Source organism: Scylla paramamosain, chromosome 19 (assembly GCF_035594125.1).
Source record: "Scylla paramamosain isolate STU-SP2022 chromosome 19, ASM3559412v1, whole genome shotgun sequence".
NCBI lineage: Eukaryota > Metazoa > Arthropoda > Malacostraca > Decapoda > Portunidae > Scylla > Scylla paramamosain.
Genome location: NC_087169.1, coordinates 13,754,793 through 13,780,133, shown reverse-complemented (window position 1 = coordinate 13,780,133; position 25,341 = coordinate 13,754,793). Strand labels below are relative to the sequence as shown.

Genomic DNA, 25,341 nt, shown 5'->3' with positions numbered 1-25,341 from the left:
GATACACAGGACGGTAAAGAGGTGATCATTGACAGTTTTCTTTATCACAGACGGATAGATTAACAGACAGAGACAGGTACACAGGACGGTAAAGAGGTGATCATTGACAGTTTTCCTTATCACAGATGTACCAACACGTCTTTGAAGAGGATGAAGACCTCCCAAGAGTAAGACGTGCCGCTGGTGAGTGTGTGTGTGTGTGTGTGTGTGTGTGTGTGTGTGTGTGTGTGTGTGTGTGTGAGCACGTTTAGTCATAAGCACTACTGAAGAAAAACAATTATGATAGTCTTCCAATGCCACACACACACACACACACACACACACACACACACACACACACACACACACACACACCACCACCACCACCACCACCACCACCAGTACCACCACCACCACCCCACAACCACCACAACCACCACCACCATCACCACCACCTCCTCTCCCTTCTCCAACGCAGCTGATGAGGTTCAGGACGAGGACGTGGTGGGTGGCAACGGTGGGCTGAACGACCTGGGGCTGATCAAGAATATACGGTCCAAGTGCAGCACCTACTTTCTGTACTTCTTGATTCAGGAGAAGGAGAGGAACTTCGTGGAGGACGACGAGGACACCTATGTGGACCTCAAGACGGTAGGCTCCGACTGTCCGCAAGGTAAGTGTATGTACTACTACTACTACTACTACTACTACTACTACTACTACTACTACTGCTACTACTACTACTACTGCTACTACTACTACTACTACTACTACTGCTACTACTACTATTGCTACCACTACTACTACTACTACTACTGCTACTTCTGATTAATTAGTAAGAACTGTCAGGAAGTTAACTGTTCCGGTGTGGTTTTGAATTATCAATTACCACTGGACACTGTTCATTAGTTTCTTACCTTTATATAATAGGTAAAGTCACTCTTGATGAGTTTCTGTGGTTTTCAGGTGAATGTCAAAGGTGAACGTATAAAAATAGGTATATTTAGATATATGTACAGAGTTCTGGAGAAGGGTGTGGCGCGTACGGGACAACGGATGTCCTCTGCGTGGTACAGCGTTACACCCTGGCAAGAGACTGCCGGAGCCGGCACAAGGGACGCTTAGCGCCTTCAAAAAGTGCTGACATTAGAAATAGGGGCGGGTTGACCGCACTCACAGTACATGCATATATTCATAATTATTACTCTCTAATTACATAAATAAGGCAAAGGAAAAGCTACTTATAGCTAAGAGTAATACATGCCAAAATACATTAGGGAGAGATTAACTATGGAGAATACTTAGATACTGTAATGTAGGTGCTACCGATTACTTATCGATGGCAATAAAAGGAGTATGGAAAGTTCCATGGTGTGTGTGTGACGTAGGGTGGCGTGATCATATCCGCCCCACCCTTATGCGCCAACACCCACTATTTGCACTTATGCATATATGTATACATACACTTATATTGCTAATCAAGCAAGGCATTATAAATACAATACACATTATTATTAATTATGTGACACCGTTACATCGCTCGGTCACCTACTTGACGCGTCCTCGTGAATACAGTGTACCTAACCATGTTATGTGTATGAAACTCCTTCATTAAGACGTTTACGTCTACTATCAAGATATATATACAAATTTAAGGCTTTCCTAACACACACATATAAGAATATTAACAAAAACATTAAAATAAGGCAAGGTGTCAGGATACTTGGATAGAGAATCCCAGGTTTCAGATATACTGGTAAGGATGTCTCTAGAGCCTCTGAAAACTCTTCTGTGTTTGAGAAGGAAAGAGTGGATAAGGAGTTTGTTATAAAAGAAATCCTTGACTTTGTCAAATTCTCCAGGGAAGTAACAGGGAAAACTCTATATGAAAGGTCTGTCGTAAAAGCTAAATTAATCCTAGAAGGGTAAGTGGTTAGTTTACTAGAACGTACATGACAAGCATCTTGTACCGCATAATGTCCTATAATCTCCTCATAGGTGGTCCCTTCTGGGCAAGTCACTGAGACGTAAAAGTTTTCTGTGAAATAAAAGTAATGATATCCATGAAAATTGCAATGGAAAATAGGTTTTGAAACCACATGCTTGTATGGACAGAGTGTTAGAGCTGCAGACGCCTCTGAACGTGTCAAGACGACTTCACAAATACCTTTTACTACAGGTAAGAAAGCAAATTGGATACTTGAACAATGGTACAAATGCAAGTATGAAGATTTACAACGTTTTAATTCAGTTAAATCTCCAATTGTATATAATGAAAAATCCTTGGCTATTAGCACTAAGGAAGGATTCATGTCCAGTGTCATCACAGAATTATTAACGGAAAATGGAAAAGGTTTAATCTCATAGGCCTCAAAATGATCCTGAGATTTAAAAGGTATGTTTACAATTATCGCATCTGTGGTCAAGGTAGCTTCCAGCAATGGGTAGTAATACTGGATCATGTCCGCTGCATACACTGGTGTCAATTTGTAGGTTGACTGACCAATTTCTATTGTGTGAAGCAAATCCTCTACAGGAAATAGTGAAGTTGTTACCCTGCCATTGACAGCATCCACCATGTTGCGAATTATCGCTTCATTAATGGAGAGAACTGAACCCAAGGAAGCTTCAAATACATGCAAAGCTTGATCCATAACCACAACGTGATTTATCACATCTAAACTATGTAAGGCATTATCAAGCACAGTTGTTAAATCATTTGAGTACTGTAATAACTCATTGAGATTAGTTTCTAATTTAACTATTTTATTGTGATGTAGGTTCAGGACCTTCTTATTAGTAGCTGCAACCGTTATTAGTTGATCATAATGTTTCCTTAAATTCTGTACATCCTCGTCCAAGGCGGTGCCAAAAAGATATTGAGACAGTTGTCCCAACCCATTTATGAGTCCTCTTTTGGTACGAGCGTGCACTGGATGAAGGTTGTAGTCATGCTGAGATTGGTTCAATTTCCCGTGTAAGAATTCTACCCTTGCTTTTAAAGCTTTGATTATGGTTTGTGAGAAAACTTGTGTCTGGCTATGCGTTTCATCAGCAAGTAAGGATTCCAGTTCCTGTAAGGAGTTATCCAAAGTTTCTGAGACAGCGTCGAGGTCCGAAGGTACGGAAAATAAGGTAGAAAAAGGATATCGAACCAGAAGAACATCTTCTATTAAGGTTACTTCCCCAAGATGTGTGGTGAGAGCCCCCGGTTTGACATGCAACGCAGTGGACGCTTGTAGCACTTGCAGCATGCTCAAGAAGGTAACCAGGAGGCCCAGTGCCATCTGTAAGTAATGCAGGCAATTAGCTGCGTGAGCGAAGGTTATACCTATGCGTCTTTATAGTATTAGTAGAATTAAGGTTTGTAACCTGATCAGTAGTACTCTCTGTGGATGACTGGAGCTGAGCGTTAGTCTTCACAAGCCGATCACTATGTACTATCTCAGCAGTGTTAAGAAGAGGGTCATGCACCTCAAATTTGTTACCATGTAACTGGCGGACAACCGAGCATGGACCACTAAATTTAGGGGAGAGTTTGGAGGTCCTGTCCGGATAACGAACTTTAACTGTGTCTCCAACCTGTATCGTGACAGGGGTCGCACGCTTGTGTTGTCTAGCCATCATTTCTGCCATAGAAGCTTGTAACCTACTTCGGACTTTAGCATGAATGTCCTTGAAAACATGCATATGTTGTTTAACATAGTCATCTACGTTGTATACTGGAGTTTGTGGACTTGCCAACAAATCATAAGGAAGATTTTTATCTTCACCATATAATATATAATGTGGGGATTTCCCAGTACTTTCACACATTGAACTGTTAATGCAGGCACCAACGTGTGGTAACCAGTCCTCCCAGTCATCATGGAGACTGTTTACAACTGGACGAAGAACCTCCAGGATTTTCCTGTTTGCTCTTTCTACTAGTCCGTTTGAAGAAGGATGGTAAGCCACAGTGTATGTGTGTTTAATGTTGTACTGTGTACATATTCCTTGTAGGATTTCATTGCGAAATTCAGATCCATTATCACTTAACAACACTCGTGGTGCTGAGTATGGACAAAACAACTTAGTTACTAGCGCATGCGCTACATATTTAGCAGATTTTTCCTTTAAAGGTGAAAGAACCACGAACCTTGAAAAATGGTCTACACACACTAGTAGATACTGCGAGCCATTTTGACTTTTGGGTAATTGAAGAAGATCAATGGAGACAATGTCCCAAGGTCGCTCAGGTAGTGGATATTCCAGTATTGGGGCTGGTCCTTTTACCGCACCCTTGTGCTTTGCACATGATATACACCTGGCAACATAATCTTCTATCTCAGTGCGCATGGTAGGCCAATAATAGCTTTTACGCGCTGCTTGTAGAGTTCGCTCTCTTCCTGGATGTCCCGCACTTGGCATGTCGTGCACTAGGATAAGTATGACATGGACTAAACTCTCAGGAATGATGTGCTGTTTACTAGACTCTCCCATTTGGGGATTATGTCGACACAGAACATTGTCTGGTGACATGAAAAATTGAGCGAATGGTATATGTAGACGTGGAAGATTATCTTCTTCGCCTGACTCCAGAGCATGTATGACCTTAGACCATATTTCATGCTCTCGCTGTGCTTTACTTAATTCCTTCAAGGTGAAGTTATTTACAGGGATCGAGTCACTGACAGCTCCCACAGGCACATTTCGTGAAAGTGCGTCGGCTACTACATTAGCACGACCTGGCAAGTACTTGACTACTGGAGCAAATTCCTGCATGGTACAGTACCATCTTGCCACTCGTCCAGTTAAATTTTTCCCTTTGAAAAGTTCAATTACGGGTGCATGATCCGTGTAGACTGTAATTGGATATCCAAGGATAATGTCCTTAAAATGTTTTAAAGCCCAAACTACAGCAAGTGTTTCTTGATGAGTGACAGAGTAATTAGACTCTGCTGGATTAAGCACACGACTTGCATATGCTATTACATAGTTTTTGCCTCTGGCATCTGTCTGCATCAGTACTGCTCCCAGTCCTAGAGAAGAAGCATCCGTGCAAATAATGAACGGCTCTGAATGCTCTGGGAAAGCAAGTACAGGTGCATTTGTTAATAGTGATTTTAATTCATTGAAACTTTGTTCATGAGCAGCCTCCCAATGGAAAGCAACATCCTTTTTAAGGAGTTTAGTAAGTGGGGATGCAATTGCCGCAAAATTCTTGATGAAAGGACGGTAATATCCCGCAAGACCTAGGAAAGATCTGACATTCTCCACCGATTTAGGTTGAGGAAACTTCTGTACAGCTATGACCTTTTCATCCACCGTGTGGATTCCTTCACCATCGACTACATGGCCAAGGAATTTTATTTTGGCTTTTAGAAATTCACATTTAGAAAGCTTTGCTTTAAGTCCAGCTTCTTCAAGCTTCTGGAGGACTAATTTTAAACTCTCCAGATGGGATTCTTGATCCTTACTAGCGATGATTATATCATCCAGGTATGCAAACACGGTTTTGCCAAGTAAACCCGTGAAAATACTGTTAATCATTCTCTGGAATGTTAAAGGAGCGGATTTTAATCCAAAAGGCATGCGTAACCATTCGTAATGGCCACTAGGCGTACTGAACGCCGTTATTTCCCGTGAAGGGGGGGGCTAAGGGAACCTGCCAGTATCCTGACAACAGGTCTAAACTAGAGAAAATTTTGTTTCCACGACCTAAGGACATTAGAAGGTCGCTCAGGACAGGTAAAGGATAATGATCATCCACTGTGACATCATTAACCCGCCGGAAGTCGATTACCGGCCTGAAAGATTTATCTTTCTTGGGAACCAAAAAGATTGGTGAATTCCAAGGAGAGCACGATTCTTGAATCACTCCCTTGTCAATCATGTCATGAATCATGTCATCTACAGTCGCCCTCTGACTATGAGGAAGACGATAAGCTGGTATATATACTGGCTTAGTGTTTGGTTTTAACCTAATGTGGTGTTCCGCTCGATCGGTCACACCTAAGGATTCTCCAGGTAGTGCCAGGACATTGCGATACTTCCCCAATAAGTCCAAGAGCGCGGGCCTCATTTCGGGGTAGTCCACAACATTGACAAACGAACATAGGGTTGGCGCCTGCCCCAGCTCGGTGTCAACAGCAGACTGACTCACCGAAGAGACGCAGGCTCCAGGCAGAATACTGGGTTCTGGTACCACTTTCTTGTCATAAACCAGGCACTTTCCAAGGAAAAGACCTTGTTTGATCCTTACAGAACTTCCAGTAGTGTTCACCACCAAAGCATCAGTGACATGACCCTTTCTAATTGTGGAAAGAGTCGATTCAACAGCCAATCGCCTAACATTACCAATACCTTCAAGACAGATGTCACTGCCTACAGGAGCTTCTGGAACACGAATTGTAATCCGTTTTGCCACACGAGCAGGAATGTCATAACTGGCATTGACAATTGCTTTTGCTTCCCTCCATGGTTCTGTTATATCCTTATCTCTCGTAGGAGACCGGACAGATGGAATCGTTTGAGGCTCCCCATTGGATCTTTGTCCCTTCCGTGATAAAGAACCGTTTCTGGGTTGCCTGGAAACCAAAGGTGCAGGATGTTTCATCCCTTCCAGATGTCGTCCGCAGTACATGACTGTATTTTGCTTTGGATAGATTACTATCTGGTGAGACTTCATGGCTCTTAGCCCTAATAAGCCGTCAGAAGGAAGTTTAAAGTTACTGACTACATAGAAATCAGTTTGAATAAGCTGAGTATGCTTAGATAGACTTATTGGTAAGGAAATTTTTCCTAAGATTTTCAGGGCTGACCCTGTGACACCAGAAAGATTCAAGTCACTTGGACGGAGTATCCATTTACCACCGCGTGAATTCCGTTTCAGAATCTTGTAAGATTCTTCAGAGATCACGTTTACTGTGGTTCCAGTGTCTACAGCCAAAGATAAGCGATGCTTACCTACCCTAGTTGGTAATGCCATTATGTTTGTTTGGTTGTTGGCAGCATTTATGGTTGAATGCACTGACATGTCAGAAGAATCTGCTGCCTCAGCGTCTTGCGCATTTAGATGTTTTAGTCGGGTTTGTTTACTACTGTGCGCTGGTCTTCCCCCGACTGCCTTGTACTGTTCAGGTTAGCTCTGGCCTGTTTTTCAATTCTCATATTGATTATATCTTTACATTGCTCTGATGAGTGTTTACACTGGCCATGTATGAGGCAGTATTGGGTAGCGACGTCCCTGTAGGATCTTGTCCTACCAGTTTTCACTTGGGGCGATGCACCTGGTTTTGGTCTAACAGAGAGATTAACCCCTTTTGTTTTGTTCTCCAAGTCGGATTTATTTGCTGCCAATTTCTGGTCCTTTTGTTTCTTATAACATCTTTTTTCAACATGACCTATTTTATGGCAGTACGAACAGACATTTCCAGGCCTCGCCATGGCTGCTGCACAAGGTTGAGATTGGTCGTCATCCATGAGTGGAGCAACCAATGAGGTTTGAGTTTCCGGAGAGGCACCAGATAGCCCTCTTTTCTCCCGAATCAGGACTGCAAGGTCAGCTACTGTGTCTCCCGGTTTAAAGCGAAAATGACTTGCGGTTTTCTTCACTTCCCCATTCACCAATGATATGTAAAAGATGAATTCCAGAAGTCTTCTGAAATCTGTTTCTGTCATACTGTTTCCTTGGAACCAGTTGTTAAGTCGTAAGACATCCATGAAGTCCGTTACGAACTGGTGTGTAGGGATTAAGGCTTTCATTTCATGAAGAGAGTTAATTTCAGCTGCAAATCTAAGACCCACCTTGGAGGCTAGTACCATGAGGTCAGTTTGACTCTTACCCCCAAAAATGTTCAAGAAATTTTTCTTGAAATTTGCATAACTAGTCCCTATTTCAAGCGGACTAAAAGCGCTGGTATTCATCATGTGTGCTGCTTCTCCAGCCAATTTAGATCTGACGAAAGAGATCTTGTCTTCATCGGTGATAGTATTTGCTCTTGTCATAACATCCTCACACAAACGGATGAAATCATGAGCCCTTTCTTGCGGGTTTTCTCCGCGAAATGCTGATATTGTTTCAGGAATAGGAGGTACCTTAAGTGTAGTAGATGCATGCAAGGCATGAGGAGAGCCCGTAGAGGCTGAAGCAGAAGCATTAGGATTAGCCATGGTTGCTGCTGATAATGATGGGTATTTATTCCCTGATCTTGTAATCAACACGTTTCCGTCCTCATGAGGCGCGGTATTTTCCACTGTAGTGGCTTTTGGTTCCGTTGATAGTGCTTCTGATGATCTAGTGTCACTGTTATCCGCTTGGAAATGACACTCCAGTTCATAGATTTAAGCTAACTTCTCAGCTTTAGCCATAAATGTAGTATTATTACTATCTTAATTAGGTATTAATTACACACTTAAATTACGTTTCCATCGTCCAAAGGCGTTTCCACTCTTAAAGGATGAATGGTTAGTATTTTGAGAAGTGTGAAAATTTTAACAGAATTGAAGGTTTAGGGACAGAAATGGAATTATCCTAGTTATCCCTGAACACTTAAAAGAAAACGAGAGCGAGCGCTCCGTCCAGCCGAAAAAGAAAACGGTGTTTAAGAGGTAAACTAAATTATTTTAATTTCCACATAAGTAACATCACTGAAATAGGTGAGTTATACATGAACCCTAACAGTGTTTGCGTTACCACAAGTGTTTTATTTAATATTGGTGTGGTGTACCACTAAGTGTCTGTACTCACGACTGTAGCCGGAGAAATTCACACTTAAAAAAAAAAAATAAAATAAAATAAAAAAAATAAAATAAAAAAAAAAAAATATATATATATATATATATATATATATATATATATATATATATATATATATATATATATATATATATATATATTCTTCTTAGGAAGACTCCTTCCGTCTTGGGAAGCTCCTCTTAGGATAGTAGTGTTCTTGTAGAATCCTGCAGGATTCCTGCAGGTGGAAGATGTGTTGGTCTGCGCCGAGAATGTCTGCGCCGATGATGTCTTCGCCGAGAATCTACGACGAATAATTAGACCGAGGGGAAACCAAAGAATTGTTAGGTTTCTCCTCGAGTCTTTTAAGTCTCCTCCTTTAATAACAAAGAGAAGTGAATCTTGGGAGTGGCAGGCTGGGTGAGTAAGGCGAGACCGTTAGGTGCGTCGCTCTTGGCTTGGTGCGAGTGTTTTGGTGTGTCAGCGTAAGTTCTGTAAACAACGCCGGCTCGCTCCTCTGCTCTCCTCACTACCCTGCCACTGGTTGCCGTTTTCTCCGTTCACTGTGTCCGTTCACCACTTCACTTTCAACCACTGTTTATTGTTGTTGCACTTGGCACTGGAGTTAGTTATTCGTATCTCATTAAGCTGCCACCAAATGTTCCGGTGTGGTTTTGAATTATCAATTACCACTGGACACTGTTCATTAGTTTCTTACCTTTATATAATAGGTAAAGTCACTCTTGATGAGTTTCTGTGGTTTTCAGGTGAATGTCAAAGGTGAACGTATAAAAATAGGTATATTTAGATATATGTACAGAGTTCTGGAGAAGGGTGTGGCGCGTACGGGACAACGGATGTCCTCTGCGTGGTACAGCGTTACACCCTGGCAAGAGACTGCCGGAGCCGGCACAAGGGACGCTTAGCGCCTTCAAAAAGTGCTGACATTAGAAATAGGGGCGGGTTGACCGCACTCACAGTACATGCATATATTCATAATTATTACTCTCTAATTACATAAATAAGGCAAAGGAAAAGCTACTTATAGCTAAGAGTAATACATGCCAAAATACATTAGGGAGAGATTAACTATGGAGAATACTTAGATACTGTAATGTAGGTGCTACCGATTACTTATCGATGGCAATAAAAGGAGTATGGAAAGTTCCATGGTGTGTGTGTGACGTAGGGTGGCGTGATCATATCCGCCCCACCCTTATGCGCCAACACCCACTATTTGCACTTATGCATATATGTATACATACACTTATATTGCTAATCAAGCAAGGCATTATAAATACAATACACATTATTATTAATTATGTGACACCGTTACATAACGAAGAAAGCTAGAAACAATTACATATTAAATATAGCTAGCCAGGCGAAGACTGACCCCAAGGGATTCTATCAGGTATACAGGACGAAGAACAGAAAAATGATAGGTCCATTAAAGGCATCTGATGGGAAGTTAGTTCTGAGCATGAGATGAGTAAATTCTGAACGAGTATTTTTAACAGTTTTCACCCAGAAAAACATGTAGGAAATGCCAGATAGTGAACAGATTTTTAGAGCAGAAGAGAATGAGAAACTGATAGATATTTCCATAACTAAAGAGATAGTGGAACAGGAGACAAATAGGATGAAAAATTCAAATCACCAGAAGAAGTATATTCCAGAGTACTTAAGGAATGCAAAAAGGTTGTTAGTGAACCGTTAGTTTCTGTCTTTAGGAAATCACTAGACTCAGGAGAGGTACCGGTAATGTGGAGTCAGGCGAATGTAGTCCCATCTTTAAGAAAGTAGATAAAACGTTAGCGTCTAATTATAGACCTGTCAGCTTAACTTCTGTTGTAGGTAAAATAATGGAGTCTGTAATAGCTAGGAACATTAGGGAGTATTTAGACAAGCATAACTTGATAAATCAGCCGCAGCATGGCTTCATGATGGGGAAGGCTTCCCGAACGAACTTGTTTTTTTTTTTTTTTTTTTTTACAGTAAAGTTTACGAGGCGGCAGATAATGGTGATAGTTATGAAATCCTATACCTGGAATTTAGTAAAGTGTTTGACAAAGTACCCTAGAAGAGGCTCCTGAGAAATGTTAGGGCGCACGGGATAGATGGGAAAGTGTTAGGCTGGATAAGGTCGTGGTAAGGTGACAGGCGACAGAGAATTGTAATAAACGCCTATAAATCCGAGTGGGGTCAAGCAATTCGGTGCCACAGGGATCAGTTTTAGGGCCACTGTTGTTTTTAATATATAAATGACTTGGATAGTGGAATTAGTATTGATGTTGGTAAATTTGCGGATGACACGTAGATAGGTAGATTAATTAAGTCAGATTCAGATTCAGATTTGGATAGAATGAACGAATGGATAGGCAGATGACAAATGCAGTTTAATATCATCAAATGCAAAGTAATTAACGTAGGTAGGAATAACCCACACTGTAGATACACATTAAACAATGAAGCTCTGGTAAGTTCAGGGTACGAAAAAGATTTATCAGTTATAGTTAGCTCTGATCTCCTAAGAAAACAGTGCACAGAGACAAGAAATAGTCCAAATAGGGTATTAAGAATAATTTTTAGGAGTGTTAAAAATAGAACTCCCGAAGTAATATTAAAGTTATATTTGGCGCTTGTCAGACCTCATCTAGACAATGCCATTGCTGTGCAGTTCTGGTCCCCATACTACAGGAAGGATATAATTCTATTAAAATCAGTACAAAGGAGAATGACTAAAAGAATACAGGGAAAGATGGGTATTCCTTACGAAACGAGATTGAAGCTATTAAATTTACATTTCTTAGAGAGACGAAGGTTAAGAGAGGACCTGATAGAAGTCTTTAAGTGATATAGGGATTATAACAAGGGAGACGTAAGCAAAATTCTCAGGATAAAAAATCAGGATAGAACAAAAAATAACGGGTTCAGGCTTGAAAAAATTAGGTTTAAGAAAGAGATAGGAAGGAAATGGTTTTCAAATAGAGTAGTTGATGAATGGAACGGACTCAGTAATCAGTTAGTTAGTGTTGAGTCATTAAGGAGCTTTAAAAGAAGATTAGACAAATTTATGGATGGGACGATGTGTGGAAATAGGAAGGTGTGTTTCACACAGGGACTGCCACGTGTAGGCCTGATAGCTTCTTGATAATAATAATAATAATAATAATAATAATAATAATAATAATAATAATAATAATAATAATAATAATAATAATAACAATAAAAATAATAATAACAATGATTATAAAAGATTTATTACTGAGGCAGTGGTGACAATGCCTCAGTAATGTAAGACTGTGTGTGTGTGTGTGTGTGTGTGTGTGTGTGTAAGGTAGGGGAAAATATCAAGAGAAAAAGAAAGTTGAGAAAAGTAAAAAAAAAAAAAAGTTGAGAAAAGAATAAAAAGAAGAGAAATTAGATAGGAATTGGTGTGTGTGTGTGTGTGTGTGTGTGTGTGTGTGTGTGTGTGTGTGTGTGTGTGTGTGTGTGTGTTTAAAGAGAGAGAGAGAGAGAGAGAGAGAGAGAGAGAGAGAGAGAGAGAGAGAGAGAGAGAGAGAGAGAGAGAGAGAGAGAGAGAGAGAGAGAGAGAGCATACTGCAAGTTGATATATCCCCCGCACCACGCACAGATGACTACAGGGAGACCATAACGTTCAACCCGATCTGTAACCTGGAAGTAGTGTGTGACAACTACGGCTGCTTCGATTACTTCCTCAGAGGTACGTGCGTGACAGACCGAAGAGCTCCTACCTCCGCGTGACAGACAGACAGACAGACAAACATACACCTCACCACTACCAGCGACAGAAACTAAACAGTTCCATGATATGTGAGACTTTAATCTTCTGATAAGTTTTAGAAATGCCAGGAAGTGGCATAAATTGCTAACTTAACACACTAATTCACTCACTAGCTGACTGACTGACTCACTAATTAACTAACCAACTAGTTAATTAATTAACTAACTAACTAACTGAATAAATAAATAAATAGTCAGTGAATTAATTATTTAAGTGATTAAATAACTAAATAAATAAACTAATGATTTACTAACTCAATCGATCGATCGTTCACGAACTAATCAATAACTAAATAACCAACAAATTCATTAACACACTCACTTGCTGACTCACCCACCCACTCACTCATTCTCACTCAAGTAATCTTTCCACAAGACTCGTTTGCTCACTGACTTACAATCTTACTTTCCTCACCCACCTCAACTTTCCCACACTCTTCCCCTTTCCTTCCACACTGCTTCTTTCCACCCGCCACGAAATAGGACTTAAATAATGGGAGCAGTAAATCAGTCACCTCCAAGACACTAAACTCAGGAAACTGCCTGCTTGTCCCTGATCAGATTTCAAGGAGAAGGTGAATGAAACCCATCGCTGCCCGTCCTGCGCCAAGGAGGAGTGTTGGCTGAAGATCTGTGAGTATGACTTGGTACTCTCTCTCTCTCTCTCTCTCTCTCTCTCTCTCTCTCTCTCTCTCTCTCTCTCTCTCTCTCTCTCTGAACTTTTAATCTAATGTAATGTAATATTGTCCAATCTTACCTACTCTAACATTATTTAATCTTGTCTTAACTTCTGCAATATAGTGTAATTCAATGTAATGTAATATACTGTAATTTCATGTAATCTTATCTAATGTATTATAATGTAATGTAACAATATTAATGTAATATTATGTATTCTAATCTAATGTATATAATCTTACTAATCTAATCTCACTTTGTCTAATCTTTCCTATTTCAATTTACTCGCATGTTAGGTTATCGTATTAACTCAATCTAACTTTACTTAATATTACCTAATTCAGTCTTATCTTAACTAAGTAATGTACTACACTGCACTGTACCGCCAGGGCTCGAGCATTACGAGAAAGGCTACCTGGACATCGAGCAAGTCAGCGCAATCTTCAGCGCGAGTCGCACGGCGGATTTTTCGGACATGCTGGGCGTCTACTCTCCCTCCAAGGATGACATCGGAAAGTTCTCCATGCCAGCCAAGGAGTTCATTAAGTCCTGCAGCTACGACCGCCGCCCCTGTAACCACAAGTACGTAGCGGTGGCAGTTCTGTCGCATAGTAGGAACGTTTACGTGAACTGAAGAGAAAAATCGTTGGTATTCTGAAGCACTATTTGATTATTATCCGTCTTACTCTCCCAGCAATCACATGTACGTATCGCTGTTTGTGTCGTTTCTCTCTCTCTCTCTCTCTCTCTCTCTCTCTCTCTCTCTCTCTCTCTCTCTCTCTCTCTCTCTCTCTCTCTCTCTCTCTCTTAGTAGGAAAGTTAAGGTGAACAAAAGGGAAAACTCGTTGGTATCCTTAAGTACTTTATTTTTTCCCTCACTGTACCTACACACACGTCACCCTGTAGTCACAGTAGGTGTCGCTACCTCTATTGCATTTATTTGTTTAATTTACAGGAGGGAGGTTAACGTGGGCAAAAGGGAAAAAATATTTGACACCTTCAGGCACTATTTAATTTTCTCCTCCAGTCTTCTGCAGTCACAGGTGTATTTCTATCGCTTTATCTTTCTTTTTAGTTAGGGTGAGCGAAAGGGAAGAGTCATGAGCATCCTCAAACACACCTAAATCCTCTCTTCCAGTCTGTCTATACATGTTTTACCAGCTTCCTCCTCGTGCTCACCAGGCAGTTCTTCTCGTGGACAAGTGATCAGTTCGGGCAGTGTTACACCTTCAACTCCGCCTTCCGTAAGGTTCAGCACAAGAGCAAAACCGTATACGTCCGGGTAAAGAGCACCACATCCACGGGGCCTATGGTGAGTGTTCGATTAGAGAAGGTACTGGCAAGTTGTAGTAGTGGTCAGTGGTCAGTAGTGGAAGAATAGTGAAATAGCATCTGGTGGTAGATTTTAGGGTGTTTGAATGAGTGACTGTTTGCGCTTTTGTTATTGGTAAATTTAGTTCTTTTTATATATATACTATTTTTTTTTTTCTCTCTCTCATCAATATACAGTTCAAGTGATCTTTGCGTCAGTGAAAGTCAGTCTTCGCTTGGATAAGAATGAATTAATATTAGTCCTGAAAACTTAACTAATCACATTCTCTCTCTCTCTCTCTCTCTCTCTCTCTCTCTCTCTCTCTCTCTCTCTCTCTCTCTCTCTCTCTCTCTCTCTCTCTCACACATGGTCCATTTATCTACCTGTTCACCTACTTACCTATCTATCTATATATATGTGCCTATCTCTCTCTATATATCTATATGTCTGTCCATCTGTCGATCTGTCTATCCATTTACCTATCTATCTATCCATCTGTCTATTACCTATCTATTTATCTATCTATCTATCTATCCATCTATCTATTTATCTATATGTCTGTCTTTCTGCTTATCTATTAATATGTTTGTCGATCTGTCTGTCTACCTATCTATCTATCTATCTATCCATCTGTCCATCTGTCTATCTCTCTATCCATCTGTCCATTCATCTATCTCTCTAACTACCTACCTATCTGTCCACCCATCTCCCTCTCTCTAGAACGGCCTCAGACTCTCCCTGAACATTAACGCAAACGAGTACGTGTCGCTTCTCTCTCCCGACATCGGCGTGAGAGTCATCGTGCACAGCCCCCACCAGCTGCCATTCCCGGAGGAGGAGGGCTTCAATGTGTCCCCCGGTGACAGCGTCTCCGTCAGCGTGTCCAGGGTGGGTCAGGGTGCCACGTGAGGCAGAACTTGGGGTGACGATAAGGGAATGGCACTGTAAGGCAGCAATTTCTTGTTTCTTTTTTTTTTTTTTTTTTTTTTTTTTGGAGGGGGGAGGGTCCGGGAGGTTCTTGTGTCTTTAAATGTTATTGTTGGTGGTATCTTTAGAGGTGATATGGGAAGGGAAGTTAATTTTCTCTCTCTCTCTCTCTCTCTCTCTCTCTCTCTCTCTCTCTCTCTCTCTCTCTCTCTCTCTCTCTCTCTCTCTCTCTCTCTCTCTCACACACAGAAAGTCATCCAGAGAGTAGGTTACCCTCACGGAAGGTGCAGGAATGAAAGTGGCTCTTCTATATACAAGGAATACACCAGCATCGTAAGTAACAGCAGCAGCAGTACCACCACCACCACCATCACCAGCAGCAGTAGTAGCAGCAGCACCAGCACCAGCAGCAGTAGTAGTAGTAGTAGCAGCAGTAGTAGTAGTAGTAGTAGTAATAGTAGTAGTAGTAGTAGCAGTAGTAGTAGTAGTAGTAGTAATAGTAGTAGTAGTAGTAGTGGCAATACTCGTACTAGTAGTTGTACGTCTTATTCACTGTCAGTAACAAGATGCGGAATTAGATACAAAAAAGGCATGAAGAGAGTGAGTGACACCGTGAAAGAGTTAACTGAGAGAGCGAATGAGTGAACGAGAGAGAGCGAGACAATAAGTTAGCCAGTACATGTTCCAGCACTCCTCTCTCCCTCCCAACATTCATCTCTCCTTCCCAGCACTTCTCTCTCCCTCCCAACACTTCTCTTTCCCTCCCAACTCCTCTCTCCCTCCCAAGACTCTTTTCTCCCTCCCAACACTTTTCTCTCCCTCCCAACACTCTTTTCTTCCTCCCAACACACTCTCTCCCTCCCAACACTCCTCTCTCCCGGCGCAGGGGTGCAAGAAGCTGTGTCTGGAGGAGGAGTACTGGCGGGAGTGTGGCTGCTACGTAGGGAAGAGCCCCGTGTACCACCGCGACATGCAGCCCCTCGTCCGCCCCGACATTCCCTGCTCCCCCTTCAATGTGAGGCAGAGTGAGTATCGGGAGGTGCACAAGGGAATACTGCACGAAAACCTCAGATGTAAAAGGGAAATATTGGACGAAAATATCAGATGCAAAGGGGAATATTGTTCTAAAATAGGAATATTGCTCGAAATTCTTAGATGTAAAGGGAAATATTGGTTCAAAACCTGAGATATAAAGGGGAATATTGGGGGAAGATCTGAGATGTAAAGAATACTGGACAAAAAACCTTGGATGAAGAAACGAAAAAAAAAAAAAAAAGAAAAGTAAAAATTAATATAGGACGAAGGTTAGGCAAGAAAACTTAAGGACATTAGACGAAAAGCTTGATATGTGAACGATGAAAATTGAACGAAAAACTTATAAATATAAAAATTAATATTGGACGAAAATCAAGCATATTTTCTACCCGAGTACGAATATGTAGATGAGAGGCTGAAGTTAATGAAATTCGTCTCAACTTCGATACGCAGTGCTACGTGCAGGGCATGTAAAGCAGTGATGAAAAAAAAAAGAAAGAAAAAAAGAAGAAAAATCATTGTGTGGTTTAATGGATAAAAAAAAAATGAACCGAGTAGATCTGAGATATCTGCCATTATCCCACCAGGTGTGAAATTGTGAATGACTGACAAAAAAACGTAAAAATAAAAATAAATAAATAAATAAATAAAAAGAGCTCGAGACACACATATCAAATTATTACAGAAACAAAACTTCAGATAAATAAATATTCAACACAAAAATATAAATGTAGTGAAAACTGAGCAATTACAGGAAAAGATACAAATTAGAGCATTAAAAAGACAAAACTTCGGATAAATAGATAACACAATACCAAACTACAAACATGACGAGAAAGCAGCAGCCAGCAAACAAGTGTTCCTGTCACTGTGTGCGTGTGTGTGTGTGTGTGTGTGTGTGTGTGTGTGTGTGTGTGTCATATTCTTATTCTTTTATAACCAGAAGTCAAATGTCAAGTGCTTTATTATTCTCATGAAAGCCAATGTTATGTGCAGATGCATTTGCGTTAAGTCTTACGTGGAGTCCTTCAGAGTGAGGTGACCTGCCTGTGTGTGTCCCACAGAGCTGTGCATGGAGATGGTGCAGTACTCGTACCTCAAGGGCAAACTCACGTGTCCCTGCCCGCCAGCCTGCAAGTGAGTAAACAAGAACACACGTGAGTAAACAATTATATACAAATGAATAAATAAGAATAACTTGGAATTAATCAATCACAACACTTTGACGCTGAGTCAATAATAAGAAAAATTGACTTGTGTATTGTTAGGTTACACTATTTCACTCACATTTATGATTTAACTGTGAGGAAGCAATAGTCAGTAGATGTGTACACAGTGACGATCTGTAACACTCTACTAGCAGCAACAGGAGTAAAGATGAGTAGCATTACAAGTAAACAATATAAAGACGCTGTTATCAATCTAATTACCAGGGAGAGATCTATTATATATTTACATGTACATGACAAGAGTAAAAAATTGTTAAATCATAATAAAAGAAACCTGAAGAAACATTTATTAATCAATAAATGAATGAATCAATCGAGTAATCAATCTAATGTCTATTTTTCTATCAATTTATTCAATCGAGTAATCAATCTAATGTCTATTTTTCTATCAATCTGTTTGTAGGTATGTATGTCAATTCATATCCCTACCTATCTTATCAGTCAGTTTAATTGTTCATCTTACTGTCTATTTATTTGTTTTTCTGTTTAACCACCATCTATACATCATGCTGAAATTATCCGTAAAGGAAGACAGGAATGCAAATGCAGAGGAAGAAATCCCATTCGCCGCACTGTAAGGAAGCAATAGTCAGTAGATGAGCAAAGAGTGTACACAGTGACGATCTGTAACACACGCAGAGAATACGGAGGTAGTATTTCTCATCCCTACCACACACTTCAACAGATACTTGAAGAAACACACGATCAGACACCAGCAATTGACAAAACTTAATACAAGTCATGTAGAAAACACAAAAAACTAAAATGTCACCGTTAAGAAGTTATACAGTATGTTAAGGAAATACGTTTGTTATTACTGATGATGTTTGTGTTACATATACTGATCTGTGTGTGTGTGTGTGTGTGTGTGTGTGTGTGTGTGTGTGTGTGTGTGTCAACCCGCAGGGAGACGGTGTTCATGCCACAGGCGACGGTTAGCAGGGGAAACCAGAAGTTCTTCACCATTCTACAGAACCTGAAGAAAACCATGGTGGACGACAGTCTCTGCAACGAGTGAGTCTCTCTCTCTCTCTCTCTCTCTCTCTCTCTCTCTCTCTCTCTCTCTCTCTCTCTCTCTCTCTCTTTCTCTCTGAAAATGCTCTTCCCTTATCACCGTTTAATTTTAGTACTATTCAATTCTCAGATATCACAGTAATGGTCAGCTGATCCTCCACATGGTCATTGTTGCTCCTTTCCCTTCTCTCTCCCCGCACAGTAATAGCAACAACAGCGACCCTGTCCGCCTACACTTCTACATGGACTCCCTCTCCTACGAGAAGATCGAGGAGAGTCCAGCCTTCACGGTGAGAGAGAGAGAGAGAGAGAGAGAGAGAGAGAGAGAGAGAGAGAGAGAGAGAGAGAGAGAGAGAGAGAGAGAGAGAGAGAGAGAGAGAGAGAGAGACTGAGAGTTAACTCTTACATACTGCTTCTGAAGGCATGAGACATCCTATGGCGACACCTTTGGTGCTCTCGATCTCGTCTCGGTGGTGCAACAATAAATGGCCGAGTATTATGTATGTCTAACATCATCGCCTTCATTCACCACAAGCTCGTCTTACTCTGAACACATTCTTTGTGGTCCTTGAGAGGGAGAACTGTAGATTATCCTTAAAGCGGTAACTTAACTATTTAACACCGACCATATAGATCTTGCATAATCAATATATGCAAATTTCTATTTTATCATTTTTTTTTTATTTATTTATCGGACAGTTACTTTTTTTTTTTTCGTGTTGTAGTGATGAAATTCTATAAGCTTCCACTGCGATCACATCAAATGCACACTGCATAGTGAAGCCAAGTTTGACTGGCAGGTTATAAACACGACTGGCTGTTCCGTATATCCACGTGGCGGTCCGCGTGCTCGGCAGCGGCTCTTAATTGTGAAGAGATGACATGCAAATCACCTTCACACACCACCAGGTGTGTGGGGGAAGGTACCGCTGTGGGTGTGAGTCGAGGATATGAATTGAGTCACTAGTAAGTACAAATTGTGTGGGTACACATGAATCTCCACTGGATATTGTTGAGATAATGAGGAAATCTCTCTCCTTTCTAGTGGAACACCCTCGTGTGTAATGTGGGCGGCAACCTGGGCCTCTTCCTGGGTATGTCCATCGTGACCCTGGTGGAGCTGCTGGAGTTCCTCATCGACCTGCTGTTTAGCTGCTGCAACTTCAGGAAGAGTGACGCCACACGTGGTGGTGGTGGTGGCGGCCGTGGCAGCTCCCCGGTGATAGGTCAGGATGGCTTCTATTGACGCCTCCATTCTCATCCTCAGCCTTAATACTTTCCTGCCCCACTAGGTACTTCTGTTATCTTAGTATATTTTGTCCGTCCGTCACTGTTACTGTACAGTCAATGCTGTCGTAACCACCTCATTCTAGCTGTTTTTAATGCTGCTCTTGTGCCCAGTTCATGTCTTTCCCCCTCGGACTCTCCAACCCTCCACAAACCCACATCTCCCTCCCCCACATTCCTACCGGTAAAGAAATGAAATTGTTTCAAGCACCAAAGCAATAACACACAATGTGGCACTTTGATTATTACAGCTATGTATATACACATTTCATATCCTCATCACATACTCTCTATGGTGTCCCATAAGACTCGCCCTACATGGAGGAAACAGTAGTCACCCGCCGAAACGATAATTTTACTCCCAGTGAAGTCTTAAGCACTGGATCAGGGGGTGCTGTGAACTTATCATTAACCCAGTTGTGACCTCACTGAACATTTCCCTTTGTGTCTCACAACACAAGGGGGCAGTCACAACCTGCCTTCTAAAGACAACTCTCTTCCTTCACACAAAACTACATGCACCTAATAACACACGCACCCTTCACTCAAAATTCAAAACTATCATGGCGACTCCTACAGCAGCCTCGGAATCCCTATCTGGGGAGGGGACCACAGTTTGTTCCCAGGTTGGACTGCTCTTCTGGTATCGACTCTGTGTGTCTTGACATCCCCCTCAACTTTTTCTTCATTAACTTCTACAACATTCGCGGTCTAAGATCTAATTTTCAATCTGTAGAACACCACCTCTCCTCTACTAAACCTCATCTTTTCCTCAATGAAACACAGGTGTCTGAGGCAACTGACAGTAGCCCCTTTTCTGTTCTCTCCTACTTTCTCTATCCTCATTCTCAATCCAAAGCTGGATGTTGTGTCTATGTGCGCAACGATTTAACCTGCTCTCGTGTTCACGCTCTTGAATCTTCCGAGTTTTCCACCATCTGGTTACGACTACAGAGTCACTCTCAAACTAAATTTATCTGTGCTGTATACCTCTCACCTAACTTCCCTGACTATAAGAAATTCTTTGACTGCTTAACTTCCAAAGTGGAGCACATTCTGACTCTTCCCTTTTGCGGAGACCTCCATTCTTGGAGACTTCAATGTTCACCATCAGCTTTGGCTTTCCTCTCCCTTCACTGACTATCCTTGTGAACTAGCCTTTAACTTTGCTATCCTCCACGACCTAGAGCAACTGGCTACTGGTGTTAACACCCTACTCATATTCCTGACCGTCTTGGAGATTCGCCCAACATTCTTGACCTTTTCCTAACCTCTAATCCTTCTGCTTATGTTGTCACCTTATCTTCTCCGTTGGGCTCCTCCGATCACAATATCATATCTGTATCTTGTCCTATCGTTCCAATTCCTCTTCAGGATCCCAAAGCGGAGGTGCCTCTGGCGTTTTGCCTCTGCTAATTGGAGGGACCTGAGAGGTATTATGCTGATTTTCCTTGGAATGACTACTGCTTCCGTGTCAGAGACCCGTCTCTGTGTGCTGAGCATATACAGAGGCGATAGTGTCTGGCATGAAGGCATGCATTCCTCACTTTCTCTCGACCTAAACCTTCCAAACCTTGGTTTAACACAGCCTGTTCTTGTGCTAAACATGATAAAGAGGTGGCCTACAAAGGGTACTTGAGCCTTCCATCACCTGAATCTCATGTGCTTTATCTTTCTGCCTGGAATCATGCCAAGTCTGTTCTCCAACTACCCAAAAGTCCTTATTAATAAAAAGTGTCAAAACCTTTCATGATATAACTCTCCCATTTGACTTCTGGCACCTAGCCAAAAACATTTCTAATAACTGCTTTTTCATCTTTTCCTCCTTTATTTCAACCTGATGGCACCACTGCCATCTAATCTATTTCTAAAGCTGAACTCTGCTCAGACCTTTACTAAAAACTCTACCTTAGATGATTCAGGGCTTGTTCCTCCCTCTCCTCCACCCTGTTTACTTCAGGCTACCCATTAAAATCGTTTGCAATGATGCTTTCCATGCCTTAACTGGCCTAAACCCTCAGAAGGCTTATGGACCTGATGGTGTCCCTCCTATTGTTCTCTGGAACCGTGCCTCCGTGCTTGCACCTTGCCTAGTCAAACTCTTTCAACTCTGTCTATCAACATCTACTTTTCCTTCTTGCTGGAAGTTTGCCTGCATGCAGCCTGTTCCTAAAAAAAGGGTGACCATTCTAATCCCTCAAACTACTGTCCTATTGCTTTAATTTCCTGCCTACCTAAAATATTCAATCTATCTTCAACATAGATTCTTAAATATCTATCACTTCACAACCTTCTTTTTGATCACTAGTATGGGTTCCATCAAGGCTGCTTTACTGGTGATCTGGCTTTTCTCACCGAGTCTTGGTCATCCTCTTTTAGAGGTTTTGGTGAAGCTTTCACTGTTGCCTTAGACATATCAAAAGCTTTTGATAGAGTCTGGCACAAGGCTTTGATTTCCAAACTACCCTCCTATGGCTTCTATCCTTCTCTCTGTAACTTCATCTCAGGTTTCCTTTCTGACCCTTCTATTGCTGCTGTGGTAGATGGTCACTGTTCTCCTAAATCTATTAACAGTGGTGTTCCTCAGGGTTCTGTTCTGTCACCCACTCTCTTCCTATTATTCATCAATGATCTTCTAAACCAAACTTCTTGTCCTATCAACTCCTATGCTGTTGATACCACCCTACACTTTTCCATGTCTTTTTCTTAGATGTCCAACCCTTCAGGAAGTAAACACTTCACACAGGGAACCCACAGAATGACTGACTTATGACCTCTCTAAAATTTCTGATTGGGCAGAGCAAACTTATTGTTCAATGCCTCAAAAACCCAATTCCTCCACCTATCAACTTGACACAACCTTCCAGACAACTATCTCCTCTTCTTCAATGGCATTCAACTGCCCCCTCTTATACACTGAACATCCTTGGTCTATCCTTTACTTATAATATAAACTAGGAACCTCACATCTCATCTCTAGTTAAAACATCTTCTATAAAGTTAGGCATTCTGAGACATATCTGCCAGTTTTTCTCAACCCTCTCATCATTTCCTCTCCTCTAACTGACCGTCTTCAGCCTCTCTCTCATCACTGCAATGTTGCATTTCTAGCTGTCTCCTACTGCTATTTTCATGCTAACTGCTCTTCTGATCTTGCTAACTGCATGCCTCCCCTCCTCCCACGGCCTCGCTGCACAAGACTTACTTTCTCTCACTCCTATTGTCCACCTCTCTAATGCAAGAGTTAACCAGTATTCTCAATCATTCATCCCTTTCTCTGGTAAACTCTGGAACTCCCTGCCTGCTTCTGTATTTCCACCTTTCTGACTTGAATTGAATTCTTTCAAGAGGGAGGTTTCAAGACACTTATCCTTCAATCTTTGACTACCACTTTGGACCCTTTTATGGGACTGGGATCTGTGGGGTTTTTTTATTGGATTTTTGTTGCCCTTGGCCAATGTTGCTCCTACATGAAAAAAAAAAAAAAAAAAAAAAAAGCTATTTTAGACGGTGGAATCAGATGTTTATTGTCTTGTCAACTCCTCTTCTCTGTCTGTCTGTCTTCAGCCTCTCTTTCATCACCACAATGTTGCATCTCTTGGTGTCTTCTACCACTATTTTCATGCTAACTGCTCTTCTGATCTTGCTAACTGCATGCCTCCTTTCCAGTAGCTTTGCTGCACAAGGCTTTCTACTTTCTCTCACCCCTATTCTGTCCACCTCTCTAATGCAAGAGTTAACCAGTATTCTCAGTCATTCATCCCTTTCTCTGGTAAACTCTGGAACTCCTTGCCTGTTTCTGAAAAAAAAAAAAAAAAAAAAACTCTCCTTTAGTAAACCTTATTATACTTAAAACAATTTTCAAATACTTACATACTTTTTATATTTTAGCTTGTTATGATCTGAAACTCATAAAAAGATTCCTAGTACACTTTTGAACAGATCATCAATGAGATATAACAGGAACCCTCACCCTTTCCTTTCCAGCCCCACCAGAAGCAAGGCCAGCACCCCCACCTCCCCATCAACCTCAGGACAGTCAGTGGTGGGAGAGAGAGAATTACTCCTCTCCAAGACGTGTTGCTTCTGCTGCCTTCAACAGAATCTTCCTGGGTGAATGAGTGTGCAACCATCTCAGAATCACCTCATCCTAACACAGACCCTCATACTGACAATGTGATATATCAATCTACAGTACAGTAGTAAATTGCATAGTACAAAGAACAAAGGCACACAAGCATAATAAAGGAGCCCATTCACCACACAAAATCAAGAGATTGATTCAAAATAACCAGATTCCTTATTATCAGTGAGAAACATCACAGAAAGAAATAGTTGAGCAGCATGTGTTCTGAAAAATGCTAATTTCCAAGTATAATTTCTCAAGATGATGGATTGAATGCTGCTAATTCATTTTCTAAGATGGAGATGTTGATTCAACTAGACTCAACCTTGATGCTTGTACTAAATAAGCCACTGCATCAGAAAGCTTTAATCAAAGATACAACACAGCATTTGAGCTTAATAGTGTACTCAAAATCAAGTAATTACCTTATAATAATGCAGTTCCAACCAATTTTCAACTTTCTACATTAATAATACAAATTACTGGAAAAGAGTAAAGCCAATGCCTGGACCATGCACTCCATGCCCCCAAGCATTAAGGTGTACAGTGTACATCACCATGTGGACACTGGCTGGGGACAAAATTTTCTTTCCTTGACTTTTAACACTGCTAGTTATATTGGGGTGTGCATTATGTGTGCTTCATGCACCAAGTCCAGTAAAGTCAACTGTTAGTCACTTTCTTGTAACATTTCTTGCATCACACATACTTCACAAACAGTTGTTGTATTTTCATTTAAATGATAGCAGAATACATGAGAGAATTAAATAAAAGGTTGAGGGGAATAAGCTTGCAAATCTAGAGTGTATGGACAAGAACAAATAGAGATTCTTTTATTGTAGCCATCCCTCTACGACAGTTTCAAGGAATGGGCATTGAAAGTAGACTAGATCAAAGTTGGGACTAGGAATTACATCATATGTTCTCACTAGTATGAATAATCAAAGCTCCCAACACAAGTCATTCCACTCCCTACATTGGATCTTACTCCATTTGACATTTTGACATACACTGAACTGTTTGGGTTAAAACACTGTTTTTGAGACTCATGTGTCTTCACTCAACACTCTGGCTGAAGTCATGCATGTGTACAGTTTTGGTTTGAGTATGTACCGTGATTACACTACCCTGTGCCTTCACTCCCTGTGATCCTTGTGTGCCTTGAATACAGAATAGAATGCACGTTTGTTTTATTATCCTCCCTACTCTGAAAACTGGCATGAACATA

The 25,341-nt window shown here is 41.2% G+C and overlaps 1 protein-coding gene across 1 annotated transcript; it reads left to right on the top strand.

Annotated features, from left to right (window-relative positions):
• Positions 1–115: 115 nt before the first annotated feature.
• On the top strand, positions 116–25,295 carry LOC135109674 (amiloride-sensitive sodium channel subunit alpha-like). Its single transcript, XM_064021210.1, has 14 exons — positions 116–183; positions 458–652; positions 12,336–12,425; positions 13,067–13,138; positions 13,573–13,765; positions 14,366–14,495; positions 15,216–15,383; positions 15,672–15,755; positions 16,309–16,447; positions 17,522–17,594; positions 18,593–18,700; positions 18,903–18,990; positions 19,746–19,926; positions 23,975–25,295. The coding sequence occupies exons 1-14, from the start codon at positions 126–128 to the stop codon at positions 24,106–24,108; spliced, it is 1,713 nt and encodes a 570-aa protein (XP_063877280.1). The 5' UTR covers positions 116–125; the 3' UTR covers positions 24,109–25,295.
• Positions 25,296–25,341: the final 46 nt, after the last annotated feature.

Excerpts from the sequence above, each read along its gene's own strand:
- LOC135109674 (XM_064021210.1), top strand. The coding sequence starts at position 126 with ATGTACCAACACGTCTTTGAAGAGGATGAAGACCTCCCAAGAGTAAGA. Across the intron at positions 13,766-14,365 it reads CGCCGCCCCTGTAACCACAA|GCAGTTCTTCTCGTGGACAA; the intron begins GTACGTAGCGGT and ends CGTGCTCACCAG. Across the intron at positions 19,927-23,974 it reads TGGCAGCTCCCCGGTGATAG|CCCCACCAGAAGCAAGGCCA; the intron begins GTCAGGATGGCT and ends TTTCCTTTCCAG.